The sequence below is a fragment of the Cyprinus carpio genome, chromosome B23 (assembly GCF_018340385.1).
Source record: "Cyprinus carpio isolate SPL01 chromosome B23, ASM1834038v1, whole genome shotgun sequence".
Lineage (NCBI taxonomy): Eukaryota > Metazoa > Chordata > Actinopteri > Cypriniformes > Cyprinidae > Cyprinus > Cyprinus carpio.
Window position 1 is genome coordinate 2,710,561 of NC_056619.1, and position 27,351 is coordinate 2,737,911.

Sequence of the window (27,351 nt, forward strand, 5' to 3'; positions counted from 1 at the left end):
CATTAGCTTTGGAATGACTGACTCTAACTCTAACTCTTTGGTAGAATGACTTGTGTGCTTGTGCTTGGGGTCATTATCTTGCTGCATGACCCACTTTCTCTTGAGATTCAGTTCTCGGACAGATGTCCTGACATTTTCCCTCAGAATTTGCTAGTATAATTCAGAATTCATTGTTCCACCAATGATGGCAAGCCACCCTGGACCAGATGCAGTAAAACAGGCCCAAAACTATTATACTAGTACCACCATGTTTCACAGATGGGATGAGGTTCTTATGCTGGAATGTTCAATGTTCTCCTGATGATGGACTCATACACAGTAACATTAGCCAATATGAGAAAGGCCTATGAAACCTACAGTAGCTGACTTTTACACGTCTTGTCTTTGGAGTGATCTTTGTTGGTGGAGCGTTCCTGGGGAGGGTAACAGTGGTCTTGAATTTCCTCCATTTGTACACAATCTGTCTGACTGTGGATTGGTGGAGTGGCTTTGAAATCTTTTCTAGCCTGATGAACAACATCAACTCCTCAGGGAGTTGGTCCTCAGAGATCTCATTTGTTTGTGCCATGATACACTTCCACAAACATGACCACACTTTGATAGATCCCTGTTCTTTAAATAAAACAGGGCACACACTGACTCCTGATAGTCATCTCACTGATTAAAAACACCTCTGAACAGATGGACTCAAATTTTACCTTCAAATTAACAGCTGATCCTAGAGATTCACATACTTTTGCCGCTCACAGATATGTAATATTGGATCATTTTCCTGAATAAATAAATGACAAAGTACATATTTTCATCTCATTTGTTTAATTGGGTTCTCTTGCATGAAAATCTGATGATTTTTGGGGTTGTATTTATGCAGAAATATAGACAATTCTAAAGGGTTCACAAACTTTCCAGCAGCACTATAGCAACCTATTAAACTACTGAAATATGTTTAGTACTTTTGTAATACACTGATAACCACCAAAAGCATGCAGTCATGAGAAAGTCACATGATGAACCAAAGCTTATCACAAACAACTTTTCCAAAAGCTGAGAAGGAAAATACTAACATATACAGAAGATGCACAATGCCATTCACACAAACACTAAACACCATCATGGTAACACACATGATACTGAAATAATGCAATTAATTTAACAACATTAGACAACCCTAATGAACATAACCATTAAAGAAAAACTAATAAGAAACATAGTTTTTTTAAACTAAAAAAAACATTAAACGTAACGCAGGGAATTCTGGGAATGTCAATTTATGGTTTTCACCGTTAATTATATGTTCTTTTTAACTTTCAAAATTATTACCGCAAAATTACATGAAATGCATTGCCATTTTTCACTGTATAAAGTAGGGGAATTTACCATTAACAAATTAATAGGTTTTTTAGGTCTTTTTCCGTTAAATAATTTTTACAATGTACTAATACTGTAATGACTGCTAGTTGACATGTAGGTGCAAAGTTACTTACTAGTAGAATTTCTGATTATCAACAAACTTATGTGTGTGAATAAAGTGTTTTCCAAGTTTTGAAACACACACAATGTTGATGATAATCATGATTGTGCAAACTACAAAATGCAGCATAGGTTCGTTCAAAGCTCTGGTCCAATATTAATTTGCTGGGACACTGTACCTTCTTGTCCTGCAGGTCTGTGGAGAGCTCATAGCTCTCAGAGAGGGAGTGCGAGCGCTTTATGGCCTCCTCCTCTGCCTGCTTGCGGAGGATGGACTGAGAGTGCTGTAGTTTGGGCCGCTGAGGGCGCTGTGGGCCTGGCTGGATGTTGTGACTGTACACTGGGCTTTCAAACTGCTCCGGACTCAAGGAAGAACTGTGTGTGACAGAGACTCGATCATGGCCATATCCTGTGCTGGTGTCCAAGGAAGGGCCGGGCTCACTGTTTTGAACATTCCCCTCCACACTAGACAAGACAAGAAAGCAAATTAATGAATGTAAAAATACACATTTACAACATTTACATGGTACAGTGGGTCATACTCACTAACAATTTCACATACATTGCATGTGCAGAAAAGATTCTCATGCAAACGTTCTGCTGTGCTTATGCACAAACATTTTTCTTAGCCTTTCTAATGTTGACAAATCCATCCAGATTGTTTTAAATGGGCAAGTACATGGCCATAGTTGTTATTAAGCATCTAGGCTTTCTGCAGGACCGCTCCTGTACAGGTATTAACAGTCTCTATGCACTCTAGCCTAGGATTTTCATGTAAATCCAAGTGTACCATTCCCAACACCAGATGAGATATAAAAGCTTTTCTATGCTTCTGTGATTCAGGCTGCATTTTCATGCCTGACCTATCCTAGATTGAGTTTTCATTTTTTATTCTGAAATAAGTAAGATTTAGGGGCCATTCACACCAAATGGCTTTGTGTTAAACTTCTTTTAACCGGAGCTGCTTTCCTGAATGTCATGTCATGAGAGATGCTGCAGAAGATGCAAGATGCAAATGCAACAGTCAAACACACACATTTTTTGGAATTTAATTTTTTTTTGACACTTTTAAATGTGATTCCTGGTCATCTGACCTGCATCTAAATACTTGTATTGTACAAGAGGTTCATGATCAAACAGTCAGTGGAGTGCTAATGAAGTTACCTGTTACAGTACATTAATCTGTGGTGCAATGTAATAGGGCTGTCAAAAAAAAAGAAGTAAAATTTCGGAAATTCGTCGAATTTAAAATAAAAATCTACATTTGAATGCAGAAACGTTGCATTCAGATTGTAGGTGTGCATCAGGCAGCCTTATCAGTGGTGCATGAAATGCAACGTCAATGTAAGTGTCATTGCATTTTAATGTTTTTCTTAGCTTATCCAGTTGAACCCACTAGATGCGACGCTGCTACATTGTTGTTCATTCAAAATATTGTGAAAAAGAGAACATCAGTGCAGAGATAATGTTGTTTACGTCAAAACCAAAACCAAGCCGTTCACACAGAACACATATTTATCGCAATTTCTAGAAGTTCATCTATCACCATTGCACTCGTGTCTCGTACAAGAGAGCGGTATGTTTAGAAAGCCATGTAAAATCAATGTAAGTTCAAGTTTTTAAAAACATGTCTCAAGACTTTATGGTGGTTTTTCCCCATCCCACTGTATATTAAACTATACATACATGCATGATGCTGATTTGTTTCTAATTGTTTAAGCAACTTTAATTATATACAGTTAATAAACATTATTTTAAACATTATGCACTTTTTTTCAAAGATAGTCGTGTTATTTTATTATGCTTTGAAGAAACGTGCATAATATTTTGCTCGATGCGCCAGGAGAGAAGCCAAAAGCTTTTTTTCCCCCTAACTGAAATTAGGCCTTTTAAATTCGAGTATAATTTGAATATTGATAATATTTACATACAAAATTCGAATTTACTGTAGTTTTTCAGCCATTTTGACAGCCCTACAATGTAACAAGGGCAGTTACATAAATTATGCTGTTTAATAAGACTGCACTTATCACGGCAAAGCAAAAACAATGCAATTTTTCTCCTCCACCTTTGCAGAATCAGATGCAATGTCCCGATGCATTGTAAGCCACTATAGACATGTTTAAAAGCATTGGCATGCTATAAAACATCACATTGTGCTCATATTCAACACTTCCAACTATTCCAAGTGTTGCTGTCAGTATATTTTGGCAGTCAGGTGAGACTTAAGGAAGCAGGCGGCACAAAGAACTGGATATGTGTCAAAAGATTGGATCTATGCAAATGCAGCCTTCGTTGTTAAATTTAAATAGATAAGAACCATTCAGGGGTGAACACATTCCATGTTTCTAGAAACACCAGGAGTACTGTCATTTATGCACTTGACTCTAAGTTTCAAAGTAAATTTAGAACTATTTTAATTGCAAACTTATTAATAATCATGACTTTGCCTTAAAGCTACTATACACACAGTTTTAGGCAAATATAATGTGTGTTTCATTAAACACTGTCAATATTTGAACAACTTGGAAAACTTGATTTTCAAAACTGAGCAAAACAAAACAAAAACATGGTAACATTTTAGTTTAGGGACCAATTCCCGCTATTAACTAGTTGCTTATTAGCATGCCTGTTATTAAAATATTGGCTGTTTATTATACTTATAAAGCATGTATTCTGACCATATTCTACATCCCTAATCCTACCCAATCCCTAAACTTAACAACTACCTTACTAAATATTAATAAGCAGAACATAAGGAGTTTATTGAGACAATCAAATTTAATGGTTTGTTAATGGCAAGAATTGGACCTTAATAAAGTGTAACCAAAAATATTAAATAAAAAGACAGTTATTAGTGGTGCTTGCTAAGGAAAGAGATATTTCAAAGAGATATTATGACCTGGTAGGGTCCATTTGGATTTGGTCTAGTAAGCAACTACCTAATTACCTGCCAGAAACCCCTAGCAATCAAAAAGATACTCGCTAGCAATTGCCCACAATAACCAAGTGAAAGTTTTTTTAAATATATATATATATATATATATATATATATATATATATATATATATATATATATATATATATATATATATATATATATATATATATATATATATATATATAATCAAAATCCAACCATTGAAAGGCAAAATTAAGAACATATAAACAGAACAAACAACTTCTAAAAACAGACTTGATTAAAAATCTTCAACAGCTGCAACAAACATTATGGTAAACTTAAAGGAAAACACAGTGGCATTACACATCACAACTAATTATTAGCTCAGCTGTTTAGAAGGCCTAATCAGAATGATTCTACCAAATACATTCAAGTGATCAAGTTAAGACTGCACTTGATCTAACTAGCACATGCTTAGCACACAAACTCCTTTTCATTTTGTAAGTCATGTGTTCACGAGGATCAGCTATGCTTACTTCAGTCATAGCATATGTCTTCCATATTTAAATGAAAATTACTCACTAACTCTTACTCTTTGCAGAATTTCGACTTGAATGTTGTCCAAAGAAAGACCTCCTGCCAAAGAAGTTCAGCTTCTTCTTCTTTTCTGCCATTGTAAGCCACAAGTTCGAAGGGCAGTTCAGTTTCCTCCAGAGAGCCAAAGTCTGCTCTGACGAAAACAATCATTTACAAACCAGCACATCACGCTCGGCGTAGAGTCATGAACTCGCCTGCATGTACAGGATTTTGCTCAAATAATGTAGAAAAGAAACTTCCTTCAACAACTTCCTCCTTCGAGTTTGCAGTTGTCATGCCTCCAGTCACATGCATCACTGTACAAACAACTCTAAACAAGACCTTACAATGCAGCGGGAGAGGCTGAATGCAAATGTCAACCAAGCACACCTTTTTATGAAATACAGTAAACTTATGCACAACTAATGTGAAGTACTGCACATTCAACCTCTGCACATTAGGCTGTTTTAACTAATCAAAAGACAAACTAGCGATACTTCATCCTTAAATAGGATGTACTTTATTTTACAGTATGTGCACTTATGTGTATTTTCAGTGTACTCACCTAAGAAAGTATTAGGTAGTATAAGGTAACTACATGGGTTAAGGTTAGGATTAGAGGTAGGTTCAGGGTTAGTACCTAGTTATTACATGTGGAACAGGACTGTAAAATAGAATGCTAGTCTTACTTTGAAATTAGAATAATCCAGACTACATGTTATTTACAGAATGATACCAAACATAACAATAAAGGGGGTAATAAAGTGCTTCTCTAAACATGCTATTAGGCACGTCATAGCATTAGTGAGTAGTGGTAAAAATAACATTGGTATTGAAGTATCAATGCTTGCTATCGGACCCAACTTTTCATTGAAGTCAATACAAGTACAGTACAAAACTGTTTATGACTAATTGTGATGCATTAAAAGGGACTACAGGGGAAGATCTCAGTGACCAGATAAGTGCCGTGTCCACACATTCACACAGAGTACATGCAGTCATGGAGATGTGCTGTCGACACAATGAAATTCACACTTCTTGCATAATATTTCTCGAGACGAATCTCATGCACCATCTGTCCTGGCAAACACTGACACATTCCTCTCTCGCGGGTGGCCAGCCTACCTAGTGCTCAGACACAAATGTCAGCACACAGTTTAGAAACCATGCTGCAGTGTAAAATGAGATGGAGAATAGTTTCAGTGTGCATTTACTGCTAAATTCTAATGGATTAGGATTTAACATTTTTAACATGTAAAGGATAATTATGCAGCATCATTCATTCACTGATCAACTTTTGTCACTAACATCAACAGTTGCAAAGCAGAGCTCAAGTTTGCACAAATGAGCAGCCGTGACCAATGTCCATGTGATACAGACAGTAATGTTTACTAGCAACCAACAGCATGATCACTCTGTGATCTCCGGAGATTGTATTGCAGTCAGTGTGACTGCAGCATGAATTAATTCTGTCCTCACATTCAGACATTCAGAGAAGCAGATCCAATGAATTTGTGGAATTATAATGTACTGTAACAACTTCAAGGATGTTATGCATTCTTATCCTCTATCCTTATACAAGCAATCTCTAGTGTGTAGAGACTATTTGGTTTCCAATTTTCAGTATGCCATCACAAAATGGTTCTAAAAATAACAAGTTTTGATTACTAAGTGAACAAATGGTGTTTGAGTGTGTTCCCACATGATCACTGTGTGTAGGTCATCAGTAAATCTTGCTTAGATGGGGACACTTCATTTACAGCGATATCGCTGACTTGATTGCAAATTATTGCAAAGATACTATTTAAACTGAACTGAGCTGAATGATGACATCACTGAATTCAGTGGTGAACTGCCTTTAACTGTCATTTTGCATTATTGACAAACTGTTTTCCTAATTAATGTTGTTCAGTTGCTTTGGCACAATCTTTTCTGTATAACGTGCTATATAAATAAAGATGACTTGACTTGACTCAAATTAAACAAAAGAGCTGTTAGTTTCAAATGATGTGTGTAATGTAGAGTGTGTTTAGAGTTTTGCAAAAAGTTTGTTTTACAATATCAGACTGAGTTTAAAGCATGTAATGTGCTTATAGTTTCAGAATACTTCTAAAAAATATTAATAATAATAAATAATTCCACCAATAAGTACTAAACAATCACCACTATTATCTAATAAACAAAAAAAAAAAAACAATAAATGCTTTTTCGGGGGGGTTATATGATGGCACAAATACCAGAAAACTGACTAAAAACCTTAGTAAATTATATTGCATAATTCATTTAAATACTCACTTGCCATACATTTTGCATCTGAAAGCCAAACCCCTTCAAATGTATATGCAATAACTAATAATAACTGTGTCCGTGCCTTCTCATTGCTAATTTTTTACTGCGGCTTTAGTAAATCCTGATAGTAGTTTTTTAACGCACTGACACAGGCTGTTAGTAAATCTAGCCTTTACAAGCCAAACTGTATCCGAAATTCATATTCCATCACTACATCCAAATTAGCTGGAGAACTTCTATGGACCATATTATGTTTACCATATTTGAACGAGTTCTCAAACAACAAGAAGTGTATAAACAACAATTTCAATTTAGATACTTTACCAGGAAAGCCTCTGTAAATTAGGTTTAAACTAGTGATTTGGCAAAACTCTGTGAAAGTGTGTCACTCAGACTCTTCTAGAGAAGTCATTTCCTCATCACAGGTCACAGTAAAAAGGAACAGCAGCTGTATGATTGAGGGGAAAATGAAGAACAGTATAAAATGACATTTCCTCTTACAGAGCCCTAGAGCCTCAACTGTGTTTCTAACAGTTAATCAAGAGTGGCCACCATAACCACAGAAGATTTTCACAAGACAACTGAAAAGAAAGAAAACACCCAGACACACAACTCTGTACAGCTATCTTTGTGAGGAAATACACTGACACAATGCAATCTCTAGCTCCTTACCCTAAACCTACCCATCAGAGCTAAGTGCCTCACCCAAACCCTAAACCTAACCTTTACCCAATTATAACCTGAACCCTAAAACCAGGTCTTGACCCTCAAACAGGCCTTTAAAGGGCTCTCAGAAAGTGAGGACAGCCCAAAATGTCCTCACTTTACAAAATTGTACTCACTCCGATGCTCTAAAAATCAAACTAGCCCTCACAAAGATAGCTGTACAAGTACACACACACGTGGAAAGGATGTGGGTCTGTCAAACCACTGGGTGTCTATTATTGTCTATTATTAAAATAAACTAGTATGTCAGTCCAAAATCAGCCAGCCCACAGCCACCCCCCCCCCCACCCCCACCCCAAAAAAACCCCAGATTGTATTACAATTATTGATAATAATTTAGATTTTTTGTTGTGTGTGTGTGTGTGTGTGTGTGTGTGTGTGTGTGTGTGTGTGTGTGTGTGTGTGTGCGAGAGAATGTGCGTCTGTCAAACCACTCGGTGTTACATTTACATTTACATTTAGTCATTTAGCAGACGCTTTTATCCAAAGCGACTTACAAATGAGGACAATGGAAGCAATCAAAATCAACAAAAGAGCAAGATACAAGTGCTATAACAAGTCTCAGTTAGCTTAAACACAGTTAAACACGTAGCAAGGGCTTTTAAATTATATGATAAATAAAAAGAAAACAGATAGAATTGAAAAAGAATAGAGCAAGCTAGTGTTAGAGGTCTTTTTTTTAAGAATAGAATTAGAATAGTGAGTGCTAATGTTAGAGGGTCAAATAAAGATGGAAGAGATGTGTTTTAAGCTGATTCCTGAAGATGGCTAAGGACTGTGGACCGTGAAAGTGACTTTGTGCTTCTTTGGGATGGCACAATCAAGCAATGTTCACTTGCAGAGCGCAAGCTTCTAGAGGGCACATACGTCTGAAGTAATGAATTTAGGTAAAGGGGTGCAGAGCCAGTGGTGGTTTTGTAGGCAAACATGGATGCCTTGAATTTTATGCGAGCAGCTATTGGTAGGCAGTGCAAATTAATAAACAGAGGTGTGACGTGTATTCTTTTTTGCTCATTAAAAATTAATCTTGCTGCTTCGTTCTGGATTAATTGTAAAGGTTTGATAGAACTGGCTGGAAGACCTGCCAATAGTCCAGCCTGGACACACAAAGTGGGGTTCCTGAGATGCCCTTTGCCAGTAGGGTTGACAGGAGGATCTGGTGATTAACAGTGTCAAAAGCAGTGGACAGATCAAGCAAGATAAGTATTTAAGATTTGGATTCTGCTCTTGCCAGTCTTAGGGCTTCAACAAATGAGAGCAATGCAGTCTCGGTTGATTGTCCATTTCTTAAGCCAGATTAGTTGCTGTCAAGGAGGTTGTTCTGTGTGTGAAAGGCAGAGACTTGGTTGAACACAGCTTGTTCAAGTGTTTTTGCAATGAAAGGAAGAAGGGAAACTGGTCTGTAGTTCTCTAAAAGAGTTTGGAGTTTGGAGACTTCTGCCTCAGAGAGTGAAGAGAAGGATGTGAATGAGTGTATGTTTGCTGGTGAGATGTGCTTGACGGATTGTGTGGTGGAAAACTGTGCACTGATGTTTTTAATTTTATTAATGAAAAACGTGGCAAAGTTGTCAGCTATTAGAGTTGATGCAGGAGGGGGAGGAGGAGGACAAAGGAGCAAGGAAATTTTTTTAAAAAGCATGCAAGAGTTAGACGAATTGTTAATTTTTTTATGGTAATAAGTCCTTTTAGCAGTGGAGACATTAGCAGAGAAGGAAGAGAGGAGTGACTGATACACATTAAGGTCAGTAGTATTTTTGGATTTGTGCCACACCCTTTCAGCAGCTCTAAGCTTAGAACGATGTTCGCGTAGAACATCAGATAACCAAGGAGCAGAAGGGGTGGTACGGGCTGGCCTAGAAGAAAAGGGGCAAACAGTGTCTAAACAAGATGTAAGAGTGGAGCAGAAAGTATCAGTAGCACTGTTAGTATCAAAAGATGCTAACAGTTTAGCCGGAAGGGTGAGAGTGAGCATAGGTTACATCAAAAGATGACATGTGGAGGGGTAAGTGATGTGTTAGGGACCATGTTGAGGTTAAGAGTGAGGAGGAAGTGATCTGAGGTGTGCAGTGGAGTAACCAGTACATGATCAGTGGAGCAGTGTCATGTGTAAATAAGGTCCAGTTGGTTGCCTGATTTGTGAGTAGCAGTAGTTGACACTCGGTTGAGATCAAAAGAGGCAAGCAGAGTGTGGAAGTCTGCAGATAGAGGTTTCTCTAGGTGTATGTTGAAGTCTCCAAGTATAACTAGGGGAGTACCATCCTCAGGAAAGGTTGAGAACAGCACATCTAATTCATCCAAAAAGTTACCTAGTGGTCCTGGGGGTCGATAGACACCTACAAAATGGATTTTAAGAGGGTAGGTAACAGTAACTGAATGAGATTCAAAGGATTATTATTGTCTGTTATTGTCTATTATTTTAGTATTAAAATTACTGTATTTAGATTAATTTGGATTTTTTTGTTGCGTGTGTGTGCGAGAGGAAGTGCGTCTGTCAAACCACCGGGTGTCTATTACTCTATTATTGACTTTTATTAAAACAAACTAGTACCTCAGTCCAAAATGCCCCCCCCAAAAAAAAACCCCCAGATGGTATTAAAATTATTTAGATTAATTTGTGTTTTTTTGTTGTGTACGTGTGTGTGCGAGAGGATGTGCGTCTGTCAAACCAATGGGTGTTTGACAGACAGCAGGGGGATTCCAGCATTCCAAGGGAATAAAGGTGGATGAGAAAGAGGGCAGGAAAAATCTTTGGGAGTCCATCACGTTAATGAATAGCAGACTTCAGCCCTGTGTGTGTGTATATGTGTGTGTGTGTTTCTCAGAGCATGCTGGTCGTCTCAAGTGGATTTCCATATGTGCCTGAAACACACTGCAGACCACATGACCCACTTGCAGTTTTACTATAAATGACAGTCAAACACAACATCACATATTAAACATAAAGTGATCTCAAAAAGCGTTTGGATACTTAAACCACAAAGCCACACTTAAAAGTCATCATATTTGATAACTAAAATAAATACCACTTGGTTTGATATTTAAAGAGGGACAGCCAAGCACAATGTTTCACAAAATAAAGACAATGTGTTGTAGGTTTGAGGTAAAAACAACTACAACAAATGAGATACACAGCTAAAAATGACTTTTTTTGCTTTGTCAAACATTAATGGAACTTTTCATAGCTGTGATGTAATGAACTACATATGAACTACACCTGTGGTCACCTGAGGAGAACTGACTTGACACCAGTAACTTGCAAAAGTGAGTCAATCCAAAAGTGCAATGTAATTGAGAAAAGCTCTAGCACAAATAGTTTACTGATGCCACTTGCTTTGATATTTTGTTATCTATATTTTTTAATACTTCTGCCGCTACATTTCCTACATAAGAACTCCTCTTGCAGACCTTTCGCAATTAGTAACTGAATTACTGAATGATACATTCACAGGCAACCAAAGAATCACACAGGCATCCCATTACTAACAATGCTACAATAAAAATAATATGTCCCGAGTCAAATTGTCTGCTGATTTGTGGTTTTGCTGTAGGGCTGTTTGCACAGGATATGAGGTGGCTGTTATGTGTCCTCCAGCAAAGGAAGCAGCCGTTCCCTGCTGATCTTTCTGGTGTTATTCTGTTATCTAGCTCAGCATTGCAGACATGTGACATAGACAAAAACACAACACACAAGTGTTGAACTCAAAGCTCAGGCCCTGATTTCCCTCACCACAGGAAAAATAAAAAATAAAAATTCCACGAAAGGTAATAAAAAAAAAACCCACACAGCTACTTCAATTTGAAAATTCAGTAGCACTTTAGGTAACACTTTATTTTAAGGTGTCCTTGTTACACGTTCCATGTACTTACTATTATAATAACAAATTAGCCATGATTACATGCATGCAAGTAACCCTAAGCTAAACCCTAATCCTAACCCTAACCATATAGTAAGTACATGTAGTTAATTAATATTACTCAAGGACACCTTAAAATAAAGTGCAACTGATAATTTGTCCAGAATGACAAATGCCTCATGGCCTTCCAACATAAAACAGAAAAACACAGATCCCACAAAAAAACACTACACAATAAAAAAAAAACAAAACAAAAATCTAAAAAACACCTCACAACAAAAAACTCCACTAATAAGACTAACAACATCAGCCGAGGACATCTCTGACAAGCAAATATATCCAGTTTTATACTGTCTAAGAACTCTGTGTTCGAGACCTGAAACATGTGGACTGTCATGTTACACTGTATCTCTCAGCTGGACAGGCTAAAAAAAACACTTTTATTATGTGATCATCTCATAAATATAGAGCAATACTTCTGTCAGGGCACATGACCACTGCTACAGAGACCAAAGAATGAATGAAACCGGTGCTAAATTGACATAGACCAGGTCAACAGCATATGACAAGCTTGTATATACACAGGCTTTTCAATGCAAACATTATATTCCACAGTCTGTTTTACAGCACTTTGAAACCTTTGTTGACTTAATTCAGATGTACTGTAACTGGACAAAGGCCACTTCCAATAACATCACTGAATACATGAATATAAACCAGTGCTGTCAAACAATTAATCGCAATTAATCGCATCCAAAATAAACGTTTTTAGTATTTGCATGTATATATTAATAGTCATATAAATTATCATGTATAAATTTATTTAATATATAAACTTAACATGATTTTCTTAAACATATACATGCATGTCAGTGTATTTATATACATAATAAATATACACACACATATATTATGCAAACAAAAACTTTTATTTTGGATGCGATTAATCACGATTAATCGTTTGACAGCACTAATATCAACAAATATTCTTTAATAGCATTCATTTTATAGTCATTATACTCAAAATGCATTGTTTAATCATTAGTTCAGACCTAAACTTTCACACAAACACTAGTTATAGTCCAGTCTTACCAGCTGTCCAGCTCCAGTTCAAGCAGAGACTGCGTTTTCTCTGAGTTGCACTGCAAACACCACATACTGTATCTGCAGAAGAACACACGTCCACAACAACGCAGCCAACTCAACCATCACTGGATCCATGCGCTCCAGGGCTCTCTCTATCTGGCACATCCACCAAAAGGAATCCCACCGACAGACTTGATGCCAGCAGCCTATGAAACGCAAACCTTGCTTCAGATCTACAGTTAGAGGTTGTGCTTGTGAAAGAAGGCGGGAGAGAGGGAAGGAACCAATGAATGAGTGAACACTCACAGGGTGACTTCTGCACGGGGCAGTGGAGGAATGCAAGTGGGAAAAAGAGGAAGCACCTCTATTAATAGAGCCTTTCAGAGAGAGAGAGAGAGCTTGTCCTGTTCAAACTCTCCAGCTTTTGCTGCTCTGCTCTGACGATCATGTGTTTATGCTTCACATTTACATGCTTCATGTGTTTAGACTCTGAAAGACAAATGCACTTTCTCAGCATTACAAAAACATGCTGCATGCTTTTTAAAGAGAAAAAGACGTTGAGTATTCATTGACCTTGATTCAATTACCTTTTTTTTCAAATTTATATGTGGATACAAAAGCCTTTATAGAGGCTGTCTTGATTCTTGTTCTTATATTCTGTACGGTTATGGTTACTCTTGTAAAGAATACACAGCGTTACAGCACATAAACCAATTCACTGCAACACTGGGAATGGATTTTAAACAAAAACCCTATGTTTATTAAACTAATTTATTATAATTTCACATTACAAACATCAATGATGCAGATAGATAGTTTACAGAATAAGGGGCAACATTTTATGTCTTCTGTATTATCTGGGCCCTAAATATTTGTGAAAACATAAAAGCAGTGATACACATAAAAAAGCCTAAATGTAAGATTTATGCATTTTAATTACATATAAAATGCATAATTTACACATAAATTACACAGCTTAACATAAACAAAGTTAATATAAATAATAAACTATATAAATAAATTGTGTATTTAAATAATAAACTTAAATATACTGCATATTTTTCAGTCAAATATAAAAGAAGATTATATATTACATACTTGCCATAAATCATGGCATAGTTTATAATGAATGGTTTGCAAGAATGGTCTACATATAAATATTAATCTAATTAAATTATATAATTATCAATATTGGTACATATTGATATAATTAAGTGTATTGTGTTTAAAAGTATGAACCTGGCTAAAATATGTCTACCTGTGGAACAAGCAATATTCAGTTTAAAAAGAATGACATTGAAAGAAACTGAAACTTTACTGATGATAAATACATAAATAAATTGATATATATATATATATATATATATATATATATATATATATATATATATATATATATATATATATATATATATATATATATATATGTATATATATATATATGGTTATTTTGTATTTAAAACTCATTCGGTTAATTAGTACTATTACAGAACTTTTACCTGTTCATTTATGTTTCACTGAAAAATATGCACCACATTAAGTTTATTAGTTTATGTTACAATATAGTTTTAACATGAACAAAGCAATAGTAATCTTGTATTTCATTACATCATGGGGCATTATATATAATTCAAGTACTGTATATGTAGAGGTCAAGTACAAAAATGTATGATGTGACAGGCAGCTGTAGTCGTGGACTGACAGGGCTCTAGATGATGGTGTGAGGAGCGTGAGATGGGGCTGTAGAGGTGCTGCAAGGTTCACTGGCCCTCTCTGAATAATGGCATGTGAGGTGACAGGAAAAAGAGAAAATAAGTACCAGATGGCCAACTGTTTCCTTTACAAGGACACCAATCACTGCGGCTGCATGACTGGATGAAGGTGACCACGTCCTCTAATTAGAAGTGGGACGTTTTCTCTCCATGTGGAGAAAACGACTGCTTCCTTTGGTTTGCAACTAAAACTAAAACGGTGCATTGCTAAGGGGAACAGTTCACAAGTTCAGAGAAGCAGCGCAAACGTCCATAAGTCAAAGAAAGAATGACACTTGAAGTCTGTGAGCATGAGACATTATGGGCTATTTTACTGTTCCTCCTCCAGACCTCACAGTTCACTTATGCATGTGTCACCTGTCACATTAAACTTCCCAATCTCACATCTCCTCTTTAGCTCACCAGTGCAGAAAACAGACATCCATGCAGCAAACCTCAACCAGAACAGCAATAGATCTGATCTTGATTGTGTTTACTTCATATCACACTAAAATGTGTAGTACATTGGAGGGTTTGCGCCTGTGGTGTTATTCACAGACAGAGCCAGGTTGATGACAGATCCGGGAAACCCAACTGGCCTCTCATAAAACATCTGCTTCAACTCAAAGATAACTGCCACCAGGCCCACAATCACAGCGTCTTATTATTGTGCCTGCCAGTCATTATTATATTCTCATTACCCAGCCTTAAGTCATCACAAAGTTATATGGTTTAACAAGAACTGACCAGAAAATATGAGTGTTAAAAAGCAACACCACCCCTAAAAAATGTCACACAGTACCAGCGGAAACTAGCTATGTTTCCATCCAAAGTTATGAATTAAATGTATGGGCAAAAAGCATTACACCAAATAAAGCCCCTACAAAAAAAAGTCAACAGCCACTTGTTTGATTTGCAAAATACAAATATGTCTTTAATAAGAATATAACACATTTACATATGTTAAATGAATTAAATTCTTGTTATTTGTAAAAATTATTATTACATAAAACATTTGCAAATAAAGCACCGGACCCAGGGAATTGAAGAGAACAAAATCGTCAATCCACATTAAACAAAAATAAATATAAACCCAGGGAATTGAAGAGAACAAAATCGTCAGTCCTGATTAACCTGACCTAAATATCATAAAGAAAAACTAAATTTGCTGCAGTATAGTAGAAGGCACTGTACATAATAATTAGTATACTGTATATAATAAATTACGAGTTTCAGAGCATGCTGGTGAAACGCAGTCGTGTTCTCTTATTTTCTGAGTCTTCTGTTTGGAAACACAGTTCTTGGAGTTAATTATAACAAAGCACTTTGACGAGACTTTTCTCAAGCATATTAGAATGACAAAACTAGCATTTCAGATGCTGTGCAATGAGATCGGTCCATTGGTTGGTCCAGTTCATGCTGTCCCATCGCAAAGTCACATGTCTTTCCATCGTAGTTTATGTGCAATTTATGCGCATGTTTTCTTACCAAATAAAAAAATTATCCTACTTAGTTGAGCGCATAAGTTTTTTTAATGCATATTTTGTCATTTCCATCCAGCATTTTTTTATGCAATATCCTAAAATGTGCATAAAAATTGGTGGACGGAAACAGCTACTGATGTCATTCTATATTTCTGATTCTGACGTGCTTTCTCTGAAAGCAGGTGTGTTATGTGGTCATATCTGCTGAGGTTTGTTTAACAGGCTGAATTTAACTAGAATCTGTGGGACTGCAGACAGAAGATCTGGTTTAATTTCAATGGTGTTTTCAAGAAGAGGACGTCATTTGAAGTGACATTCCTAGCGAAAGCAAACAACTAAATCCCTTCCACAAGTCCGTTATAGTGATGTGACCCAGGGTGGCGAGTCCTCACAATACATAGGTCTATAAACAGAATAACTGAAGTTGTTTTGTTGAGATTTTAGCCTTTTGTCATGAATTTCATTTGAAGTTTTAATAAGCAGGTATACAGATATACAGTATGTGTAGTAACGTAACAGTAAATGCATTAAATAAATGTGACTACCTGCAGGGTCCAAAGAAGAGAAAGAGAAGTTTAGGTTACACTTTATTTTAAGGTGTCCTTGTTACAGTGTAATTATACATTTAAGTACTGAGTAATATTAATTAACTACATGTACTTACTATATGGTTAGTATTAGGATAAGGCTTAGGGTTACTTGAATATAATTATGCATAATTTATTGTTACTATAATAGTAAGTACATGTAACATGTTTAACAAGGACACCTTAAAATAAAGCGATACCAAAGCCAAAGCTTTTTTATACCAAAGCAATAATAAGAAATTCCTGTTGTAACAAGCTAATGCTGTGATGGACACTGTGCTGTATTGTCATGTTGTCATGATTAGCCAAAAAGCCAATAGATTGCTCTTTCAGTCTATCATGCCCAGAGGGTCGCTGGCTCACATAAATCCCTGCTGGAGAATATGTGGCTCTTGCTCTGGAATGAGAGAGACTCATTCTCTATTTACTCAGGCCCCAGACCGGGTCCCCAGGCTCATGTGGATCCTCTAAACTTTAGTGGCAGACGGACTACGAATTGCCTTTTTCTCATGAGAATGCATGGAGACAAACAATTATGAAATAACATCCTGCAGCAAAACTCAAAAAGAAGAAAACTCTTTTAGCCTTTTGAGAAACATCTATTTGTTCATCTCTCATCCATCACTGTATTGCATGCATAAAAATGCACTCTATGAACACTCATAGAAAAACAATAATCACAGATAGACAAGAGACAGACGTCAGAATGCTGTTCCATTCACACACACACTTTACACTGGGACAGCCATTTCCAAACATGAACTTCAAGGTAAAACTCAGTCACATTCTGCATGATTACAAATTCCACTTAAAAATATATGTTAGTTATGCTGTCCAGGTATGATTTTGTTATGACTTGCTATGGTGTGTTAGCAGAAGTTTAAAGCTGAAAGAGAAACTACCACCATCATGTTCAAGATACTTGACCGTAGTTTGCTCCAGGAGGTCTAAACATGTAATAGGTGATCTATAAGACACTTTGGATGGAAAAACTAATAGTACATTAAGATGTCGTTTTTACATAAAGAAACCTGATAATTAACTTTTATTTAAACAACTCATGATCAAATTGTATTTTAAGGTCCAATTCTCACTATTAACAACCCATAAACTATGACTTTTGCCTCAATAATCGCCCAATTTTCTGCTTATTAATAGTCAGTAAGGTAGTTGTTAAGTTTAGGTGTTGGGTAGGATTAGGGATGTAGAATATGGTCATGCAGAATATGTGCTTTATAAGTTCTAATAAACAGCCAATATTTTAATAATATTTTAATAATAATAAAGCAACTAATTAATAGCGAGAATTGGTCCCTATACTAAAGTGTTACCCAACTCATATATCATATTAAATTATAATAAATTACATATGCATCTCTAATATATACTGTAACAAAATGACAGATTTGTGCTGATGAAACAAATATTACCAAAACACTCCACCATATAGACAACTGACACATTCATATTCACAAAAGAAAGCCACATACACACACAAACATACTCAACCCAAAGCCCGTTCCAGATCAGCAGATCTTCAGGAGACTGAGATGGTGGCTGACTGCAGATCTGACACTAGGTCAAATAATCAACGAGTTCATTAGTTCAGTCTCAGCACTCATTACACACTCGTAAAGTTTCTCACTCAAAACACGCGTGCTGTCTGTAATGTTTGTAGCTGACATCAGCTATCTACTGATAAAGAACCAGCAACAGCATCAATATCTACTCAACACAAACATAATGTATCATGTATCAATGTCCATAACAAATAATGATATACAAGGAAAATCTTTCAAAAATTTTGCATTCATGTTGCTTTTTTAATCTTTTGTACTATTATCAGAAAAAAAAAAAAAAAAAAAAAAATTGTGTAACCACTGTGTAAAATATATATCCAAACTAAACTAATCCCAAATGATCTGAAATGTTAATTATTTTCATGAGGATCTACAAGGACTATTTTCTGTTCCAGGAGGGTCACTGTCCAAAGAATTTAGTTTCAACCCTACACAAAAGCATGTCATTTTAAGGTCAATGACAGGAGAACCCAAGGTTATCTCAACAATGTTCTCCTGCTGTGATAGTGGACTTTGATCCTAATGTTATCCTAAGGTTTTTAGCTTTTTCTCAGGATTTACATCAGGAACACAGGCTTTGGGTTGGTTCTTCCTGTAGGAGAGATGATGCTGAATCATTCATGAGAATATCTCATTTCCTATCTGACCAAACGCAGAGCACACAACACCCTCAGGACAGAAACAACACTTCCACCGGTCAGGAGCAGCTTACATAAGAGGCTTTCAGATATGATTTAGCATTGTTTATGGGGTTTTTTACCCAGCAGATGGGGCAACAACATCACATCTGAGCTCTAGTTATCAGCACTGAACTATGAAACCAGACAATTAATCTCTGAAGCTTTATGATGATCTAAATTCACTCTTTCTTTCTTTCTTTGAGAGCGGAAGATGAACATCAGGAGAATAATTTTTTGACATAAAAATTATTACACACCTATTAATTGCCTACTAATAATAAAGTGCTACTATGATGTATTGGTTAAAGCTTGGGTCAGTAAGTAAAAGTTGGTGGTAAAGGAAAAATAAAACTACTGTTCACCTCACAGACAATAAAAAAATAAAATATTGTCCAATCCTAATAAACCACACATCAATGGAACAGCTTGTTTATTCAGCTTTCAGATGATGTATAAATCTCAATTTCAATAAATAAATCTAAAAAGAAAAATTGATACTTAAGACTGGTTTTGTGGTCCAGGGTCACATATTAATTCTGTGGCCTGTGTGGGTCCTAAAGGCCATGACACACCAGACCAACATCAAAGAACCTGCGGCAATGAAAGCTGACTTTGTTGTCGCCTGCTTCTAGACCAAAAAAGTTGTGCTTGAACATCCCATAAAGACTAAAGTCAACAGGCCACTAGCATGTGTGTTCTGCACATTTGTGAAAGGAAATATCTCTCACATACCAGCAGGTGGCAGTAGTCTATATTTGTTACTCAAAAAACGATTTCTTACAGTTTTGAATATGAATTATGTTGATCACATTCTTTCTAGATGACCATGTCTTTGTCAAAGGGGTCATATGATGAGATTTCAATTTTTCCTTTCTCTTCGGAGTGTTACAAGCACTTGGTGCATGAAAAAGATCTGTAAAGTTGCAAAGACTAAACTCCCAAATCCAAAGAGATATTCTGTATAAAAGTTAAGACTCTGCCACGCCCCCCTAAAACGGCTCATTCAAACACGCCCCCACATGTCTACGTCAGGATGTGGGAAGATTTGCATAATGCCACCTAAATGTTCACGCAAAGAAAGAAGGCGTGGTTTCAGTAACCGCAGTTAGTGTTGAAGCAGCCATGTCAGAGAGATGCTGTGTTTATCTAGGCGAAAGCAAAAGCACTTTATTTGGTCTTCCCAAAGTTGATGCATTTAGGAATCTTTAAGATTATTTACAACAGAACAGCAATGCATTTTATGGACGGCCGTTTCATGAATCTAGGAGAGGAGGTAATTCTGACTTTGCTACGACAATCTGAATCAGCTACTGTGAGTATGTTTTGTTTTTAAAGTATTTGCTATTGACTGTTCAAATGTGGAGTTTTGCGCATTGTGTGTGTGTGTGTGAGAGAGAGAGAGAGAGAGAGAGAGACAGGGTCACACAGTGGAGAAAGCTGTCTTAACCGTCTGATCTTGAGAGACTGCAGACACATACGAGCTTCATCACGGTGTCTGTCACGTGAACTCTGTTCCCCTGGGCTTGAACTGATGGTAAAACTGCAGACAATATTAACTGTCTTTACATTTATTTTGAAAGATGTTGCTCGTCATTATGGACTTTACATTTCCGACGAATGCTTGTGGTGTTTGGTCAGTCAGTTGGCCAATCAGAGCAGACTGTGCTTGTCAGGAGGAGTGACTTTGTAGAAAACGACGTGTTTGAGAGAGGCGGGGCATAGAGGACCTACAATAATGTACATTATTTGAAAAATAATGTGTTTTTTGAACATTAAAGCATGTCAGCATATTCTGTTACTCCAAATACACAAAATAATGCTCTTGTAAAAAGCATCATATGACCCATTTAAAATATTTGCTTATTAGAATGCTCAAGTGAGATGAAGACGAAGATTCTTCTTGTGCAATGGTTCGCTAAGCTCAACAGCCAATGAAGTGCTCCGTCTTACTCAGTTGGCTAAAAACCAGCCGACAAGGTCCGACTAGCTCAGACACTGTGGAAAACAAAGCAGCAACGGAGCTGACAGACACTTAATGACAGCCCTACTTCGACCGATGGAGGACCATCATCATGTGTCATTGCCTTAATGCCCAGTATATTGATCCAGACATTGTTTGGATGATATTTTGACTCTCTGTAATCATTAAAACCCCCACAATTGTCAAACCTGTCTGCATAAAAGCTGCAACCACAATGGGGATGCACAGCACTGAAAATAAACTAACTTGGGACAACATGTGACCTCCTGCCCGTAAAAGCCTAAGATACAAGGCAGCATGTGGATGGAGTTTATCTGAAGGCTGTCAGTGATGTATGGCATGCTGACACACCTGACAGTCATTGTTTATGTGTAAACCAGGGGTCATCAAACTGTCCTGCAGAGTTTAGCTCCAACCCTAATTAAACACACCTGAACCAGCTAATCAAGGTCTTGCTTGGTATACTTGAAACTTCAAGGCAGGTTTGTTAAGGCGAGTTGGAGCTAAACTCTGTAGGACACCAGCCCTCCAGGACCGAGACTGGTTACACCTGGTGTAAACATTCTACTGTAGCCTACAGCAGCCACGCCATTATATAAAACTTACACACACCCACAGACAAACACACACACACAACACTCCTAACAGTGCTGTCCACTCGAGTGTTTCCAGTTGTTTCCTTTCAGTCTGAATGCTGCTGACTGCAGCTCTACAGAACACAACTATATGAGCTTCACTATATAGAAACCCAGACTCTAATAACACACTGGGAATGAAATGCACAGCAAACACTCACTCACACACAAACTTATACGCTGCAGTGCTGCAGCATGAGCACATCACAAAGCCCAGTGGTCAGGAAAGAGTTAAATCAGCATGCATTTCCATGCTGGTTCAGGTTAGTTTATGATGGTTATTAGTGCTGGTTTTATTGACTAGCAGCTGGTTCTGTTTAACTGATTTCAAATTGTGATATGTATTCCCTTGGCACAAACAGAGTAAATGTAGATAGCAATGTTTTCATGACTGTGTACTGTGTCCACCCCATGTGTTCAAGGGAGCAAAATCTTCACTTTCTGAGAAACTGGAGCAGATATTTGGAAATACAATGGTGTTTTAAGAGGTAATTATACCAAATAACTTTCATGACAGACTAAAACAATGTTGTAGATGGTGTGCAATTTGATTGGTGCACTGTTTAGTCCAGTTCAGACATGACAAATCTCAAAATGGATATGGCAGTGTTAATGTATTTGGTCTTGGTGGAAAAGATCTGCTTAACTTCTGCTGCTGTTCATTATTTTTGCTGTTGTGGCAGAGCAAGTACAGAGACTTGATACTGCCAATTTATCCACAGACATACTGCTGTGACCAAGTAAGGCATGGTGCTGCTGCACAAATAGCATACTTTGAATCACCTGTAGCAGATCTATGCAGGTGGAGCTGGGGGAGGTGGAGGGTACAGACTTACAGCAAACACAGAACCAAGCTTTTTAAATGTCAGGCAGCAAGCTTATTGTCTGCAGATGCAGAAGAAACCAATCAACTTGTGCCATGTAATGATCATGTGATATCTAGCTGATAGCATTATGGGCCCATCGGTGTGCACTATCTAGAGTCTCGTGACTTAATTATATATTTATCCAATCACATGATCTGTTGAGGCAAAGCCACATGAGATTTGGTTGCGCATATTTGGGGCATGTTTTCCATTTCCATCCAGCATTTTTTAAAGGATTTTTTCAAAGTACAACACAGAACAAACAACATTGTCTCAGACTACAAACGCACTCACAAATAAATAAATTAATTAAATAATAACTAAAAAAAATAATTACATTAATAATAATAAAAAATACACATACATGCAATAACTTACATAAATCATAATGCTTACAATAATAAATACAGGTTCAGTAGTTAGAGATATCATATGCTTGAAGGTAATGTACTTCACAACGCAAACCTCACAGGAAACATTAGTGGTTGGTTGGGCAGCTAGTTTGTCTAAATATCCAAGAAATGAACCCTAGACAGTGGAAAACTTTTCAACGGTGTTAGACCTCAGAAATTAAATTCTTTCCATTTGACAGAGATCATGTCCATAATCCAAATTTGAAAAGAGGGAGGTAAAGATGACTTCCAGTTATTTAATATAAGGCTTCTATACAGCATTTTTAACTTCAAAATTCAAAAAAAAAAAAAAAATATGTAAACATAAATAAAGTTAATTGTGCTTTAGCCATATTCATATTTTGTGTTGGTCAGTATAGACTCATAAAACCTGAAAGTGGATGTACCTAGCAGTGATCAAATACCATACTCCATGAAGTAAACTTAAACCAGTTTGATTTTCAAAAGCATTCTTTTGTAATGTCATGCATAATACAGACAAATGATTGATTATCTGTAAAGACAATCATGAAACCTGAAGACATTCTACTCATGATAAAAATGATTAGGCAAAAAGGATTAGGCAAAGTCTAACAAACCCGTTTTTCACTATACTAAAGTTTAGAAAGCTCAACATTCATCAGACTATGAGTATGTGTTTAATGAATGAAAAAGAGAGGCACACTCACGTCCCGGACAGTACACAGAAGCTCAGAGAAGACCACTGATGTCAGCAAAAGACACAAGCCCCTTCAACACAACAATCAGATGGCAGCACTGAATGATCTATGAGCCGTGTGCTGGCATAATCTGCTGCAGGCTGGGTCAGTCAGTAAATAAGTAATGGTGTCTGCTGTCTCAGATGAGTAGATCAAGTTATCTGAGGTCTCCAATGTCACGCTGCTTCTTTACTGAGAGATCTTCTCATAAACGTCATCTATTTTACAGAAACTCAAATTCAAATGTTTTTACTAAAAAAAAAAAAAAACTTAAATTACATGAATACAAGAACATTAGTATGAAAGTATCTGTTTTGGCATATTCATTAATATTTTCCCTGTGGGGAAAAGTAGACTGCTAAATAACTATAAAATAAAATAAAATATGAAAATGTAGCTTTATAAATCAAACTTTTTAGAACCATTAATATTTATTTTGATAACAGTTAATTCAACCCTGCCCTCAAATTAAATATGAAATTCTACCTAACTGTGATGTAAAAATATAATTGTAAGTATATGTTGCCACCTGCCTTGTTCTCTGTTGGGCCTTTTGTTTTCTATTTTGTGCTCGTTTGGACTTTTAATTTGTGCTTCCCATTTTCATAGTTTCCTGTTTCTGTTTGTAGTTTTTATAGTCTCTGTCATTAGCCCTCATGTCTCTCACCTTTGACTCATTTCCTTGATTAGATCCCAAAGTGTAGGCTATTTATTCCTTGTTATCTGCTCAGTTTGGTGCCTGGTGTTGTCTGTCTAGTGTGTTGTCATCAGCTCTGTCTCGATTTACTATGTGTCACAGTGTCTAGTAGATGTGCTCCTGTATAGCCACCAGAGGGCATGCTTCTTAGTTTTGTTTGTTTCTCTGGACTTCAGTTCAGCAAAGTCCCTTTGCTTTGACTATCAAGTCGCATTACATTTAGCTGTGTCTCATTTACCTTGTTACCTCATCCACATATAAGACCAGTTTTCTTTGCCTTTGGTTGCAGGTTTATTGTTAACCGTTACGTGTTTTTTGTTTATCTGTTTTTGCCCTGATGTGTATTACTCTGTTTGTTTTTGTACTCTTCCGATTCTGGTGGTTCCCAGTCTGGTGGTCCTGGAGGACCCTGCTCCAGTGGTCCTGAGTCCGGTGGTCCTGGAGGACCCGGCTTCAGTGCTCCTGAGTCCGATGGTCCTGGAGGACCCGACTCCGGTGTCCTTGAGTCTGGTGGTCCTGGAGGAACTAATCCTGGTGGTTCCCAGTCCAGTGATCCTTGAGGACCCAACTCTGGTGGTCTCTAGTCTGGTGGTCCTGGAGGACCCGACACTGGTGGTCCCGAATCTGGTGGTCCTAGAGGACCTGACTCTGGTGGTCTCAGAGGTCGCCACAGAACCACCCAATTTCACTGCTGATGCCATAATCAAGAAGGCCGTCTTTGCCTTTGGCCTCTGGGCTGTTCAGCGTTTATGGGAGCATTCAGAGTCCGAATGAAGGCAGACCAGGGGGAGAGATGGCGGGCTAGGTCCATGTAGTGAAAAAGGTCTAGAAACAGAGGTAAGCCAGAGGGCCAGGGCGGAGCCTGCAGGGCAGAAGGCCAGGGCGGAGCTGGAGGGACAAACCAGCGAGGCTCCGGCCGAAAAAACACTCCAGTCCGGAAGCCCTCGAAGTCCACCCTTGAAGAGCCCACTCATGAACCCACTCCAGTCCGGAAGCCCTCGAAGTCCACCCTTGAACCTGCTCTAGTCCAGGAGCCTTCAGAGTCCACATCAGAACCCACTCCAGAACCCACTCAAGTCCATGAGTTCACTCTAGAGCCCACTCAAGTCCATGAGTTCACTCTAGAGCCCACTCAAGTCTATGAGTTCACTTTATCTGCAGCCTGGAATTGAACTGCTGGTTTCGTCTGGTCAGAGGAGAACTGGCCCCCCGACTGAGCCTGGTTTCTCCCAAGGTTTTTTTCTCCATTCTGTCACCGATGGAGTTTTGGTTCCTTGCCGCTGTCGCCTCTGGCTTGCTTAGTTGGGGACACTTCATTTACAGCGATATCGTTGACTTGATTGCAAATTATTGCACAGATACCATTTAAACTGAACTGAGCTGCATGATGACATCACTGAATTCAATGATGAACTGCCTTTAACTGTCATTTTGCAATATTGACACCCTGTTTTCCTAATTAATGTTGTTCAGTTGCTTTGACGCAATCTGTTTTGTTTAAAGCGCTATATAAATAAAGGTTACTTGACTTGACTTTAGAGCCCACTCAAGTCTACAAATTCATTCAAGAGTTCATTTCAGTCTACAAGTCCACCTTAGAGCTTACTCAAGTTTCTGAGTTCACTCCTGCACTCATTCCAGTCCAAGAGTCCACTACTGAGTCTGCTCTAGTTCCTTCGAGGTGGTGGTTTCTGCTGTGGAGCCTCTCGATATGTTGGCGTCCACTTCAGCTCCCCTCTGGGTGGTGGTGTCAACTCCTGAACTCTCAGTCTGCCTTGTCATGGCCAGGGAGACTGTTGTTGAACTGTCTGCCTGTCCTGTTACAGCCATCATGGCTGTTACTAACCTTTCTGTGGTCTTTGCAGTCGTGCCTGAGCTGATAGGGGGTTCATCGGCCTTGTCAGCTCCACCGAGGTGGTCGTCAGCTCTGCCTTTGCTATCTGCCAAGCTCCTGACTCTGCTCTGGTCGCCTGTCGGGGTTGTTTTTCGGCCGGAGCCTCGCTGGTTTGTCCCTCCAGCTCCGCCCTGGCCTTCTGCCCTGCTGGCTCCACCCTGGCCCTCTGGCCTACCTCTGTTTCTAGACCTTTTTCACTACATGGACCTAGCCCGCCATCTCTCCCCCTGGTCTGCCTTCATTCCGCCTCCCTCCTGGATTTCATTGACTTTTTGTGGAGCATCTGGGATCTGCTCCTTAGAGGGGGTGGGGGTAATGTCACAGTGTCTAGTTGGTGTGTCCATGTATAGCCACCAGAGGGCACGCTTAGTTTTGTTTGTTTCTCTGGACTTCAGTTCCCATCACCCTTTGCTTTGACTATCAGTCTCATTACATTCAGCTATGTCTCATTTACCTTGTTATCTCTTTCACATAAAAGCCCGGTTTGTTTACTGTTACGTGTTTTTTGTTGCTCTGTTTTTGCCCTGATGTGGATAACTCTGTTTGTTCTTCAATAAATCCTGCTTTTGGATCTTCTTGTTTTGGAGCATTCCGTGACACTGTTTTAGCCTATTTTTTCACGTTTGGATATTTTTATTAAATATTTTATGCTGCACTTGGATCCTACGCTCTGCCATCTCTGAGTCAACCTGTGATACGTTATACAGTAAAGACTTTATGACCCTCAGTATGCTGTAGTAGTTCAGAGAACTGTTACCTCTAAAAATAAAATTACATTTGATCAAAATACATTAAACTGGCCAATTTTAATTCCATAATGTGGCATATTTTAGTTAAACAGAATATTTAATATGAAAATATGTAGAAAATCTGTAAAAACAGAGTCAGAGCTGGAAACAGAAACACTGCCGGCATCCACTTCTGAAGAGGCTTTTTGCCTGGGATAGAGTGTGTGCTTGCATCCCTTTTCAAAATCTAGCATTACTTAAAATAATGACAAAAACACCAAATAAGTGAATAACCCATTCGCAAGATTTCAGAAGGACTGCTTTACCAACCATAACCAGCTGAAAACAGCGCCTAAACAGCTATTGGTCTATTGGTTAACATTCACAGTAGTCCACGTGGTCAAGGTGACATCAGCTGAAAAGTCATTTTGATTAATGATTTAAACACTAAACA

The 27,351-nt window shown here is 37.8% G+C and overlaps 1 protein-coding gene across 8 annotated transcripts in view; it reads right to left on the reverse strand.

The window, feature by feature from the left end:
- The window catches only part of LOC109067372 (IQ motif and SEC7 domain-containing protein 1-like), a 78,892-nt gene that overhangs the window by 18,241 nt on the left and 33,300 nt on the right, over window positions 1-27,351 (reverse strand). For 3 of the 8 annotated variants that reach the window (XM_042750728.1, XM_042750731.1, XM_042750729.1), the window contains one exon: window positions 1,650-1,935. In XM_042750728.1, the coding sequence (XP_042606662.1) occupies window positions 1,650-1,935 (286 nt within the window). Of the gene's footprint in view, window positions 1-1,649; window positions 1,936-4,954; window positions 5,258-12,909; window positions 13,484-18,219; window positions 18,295-27,351 lie in introns of those variants that run through there. The other 5 variants (XM_042750733.1, XM_042750732.1, XM_042750730.1 and 2 more) reach the window with 5 other exon arrangements.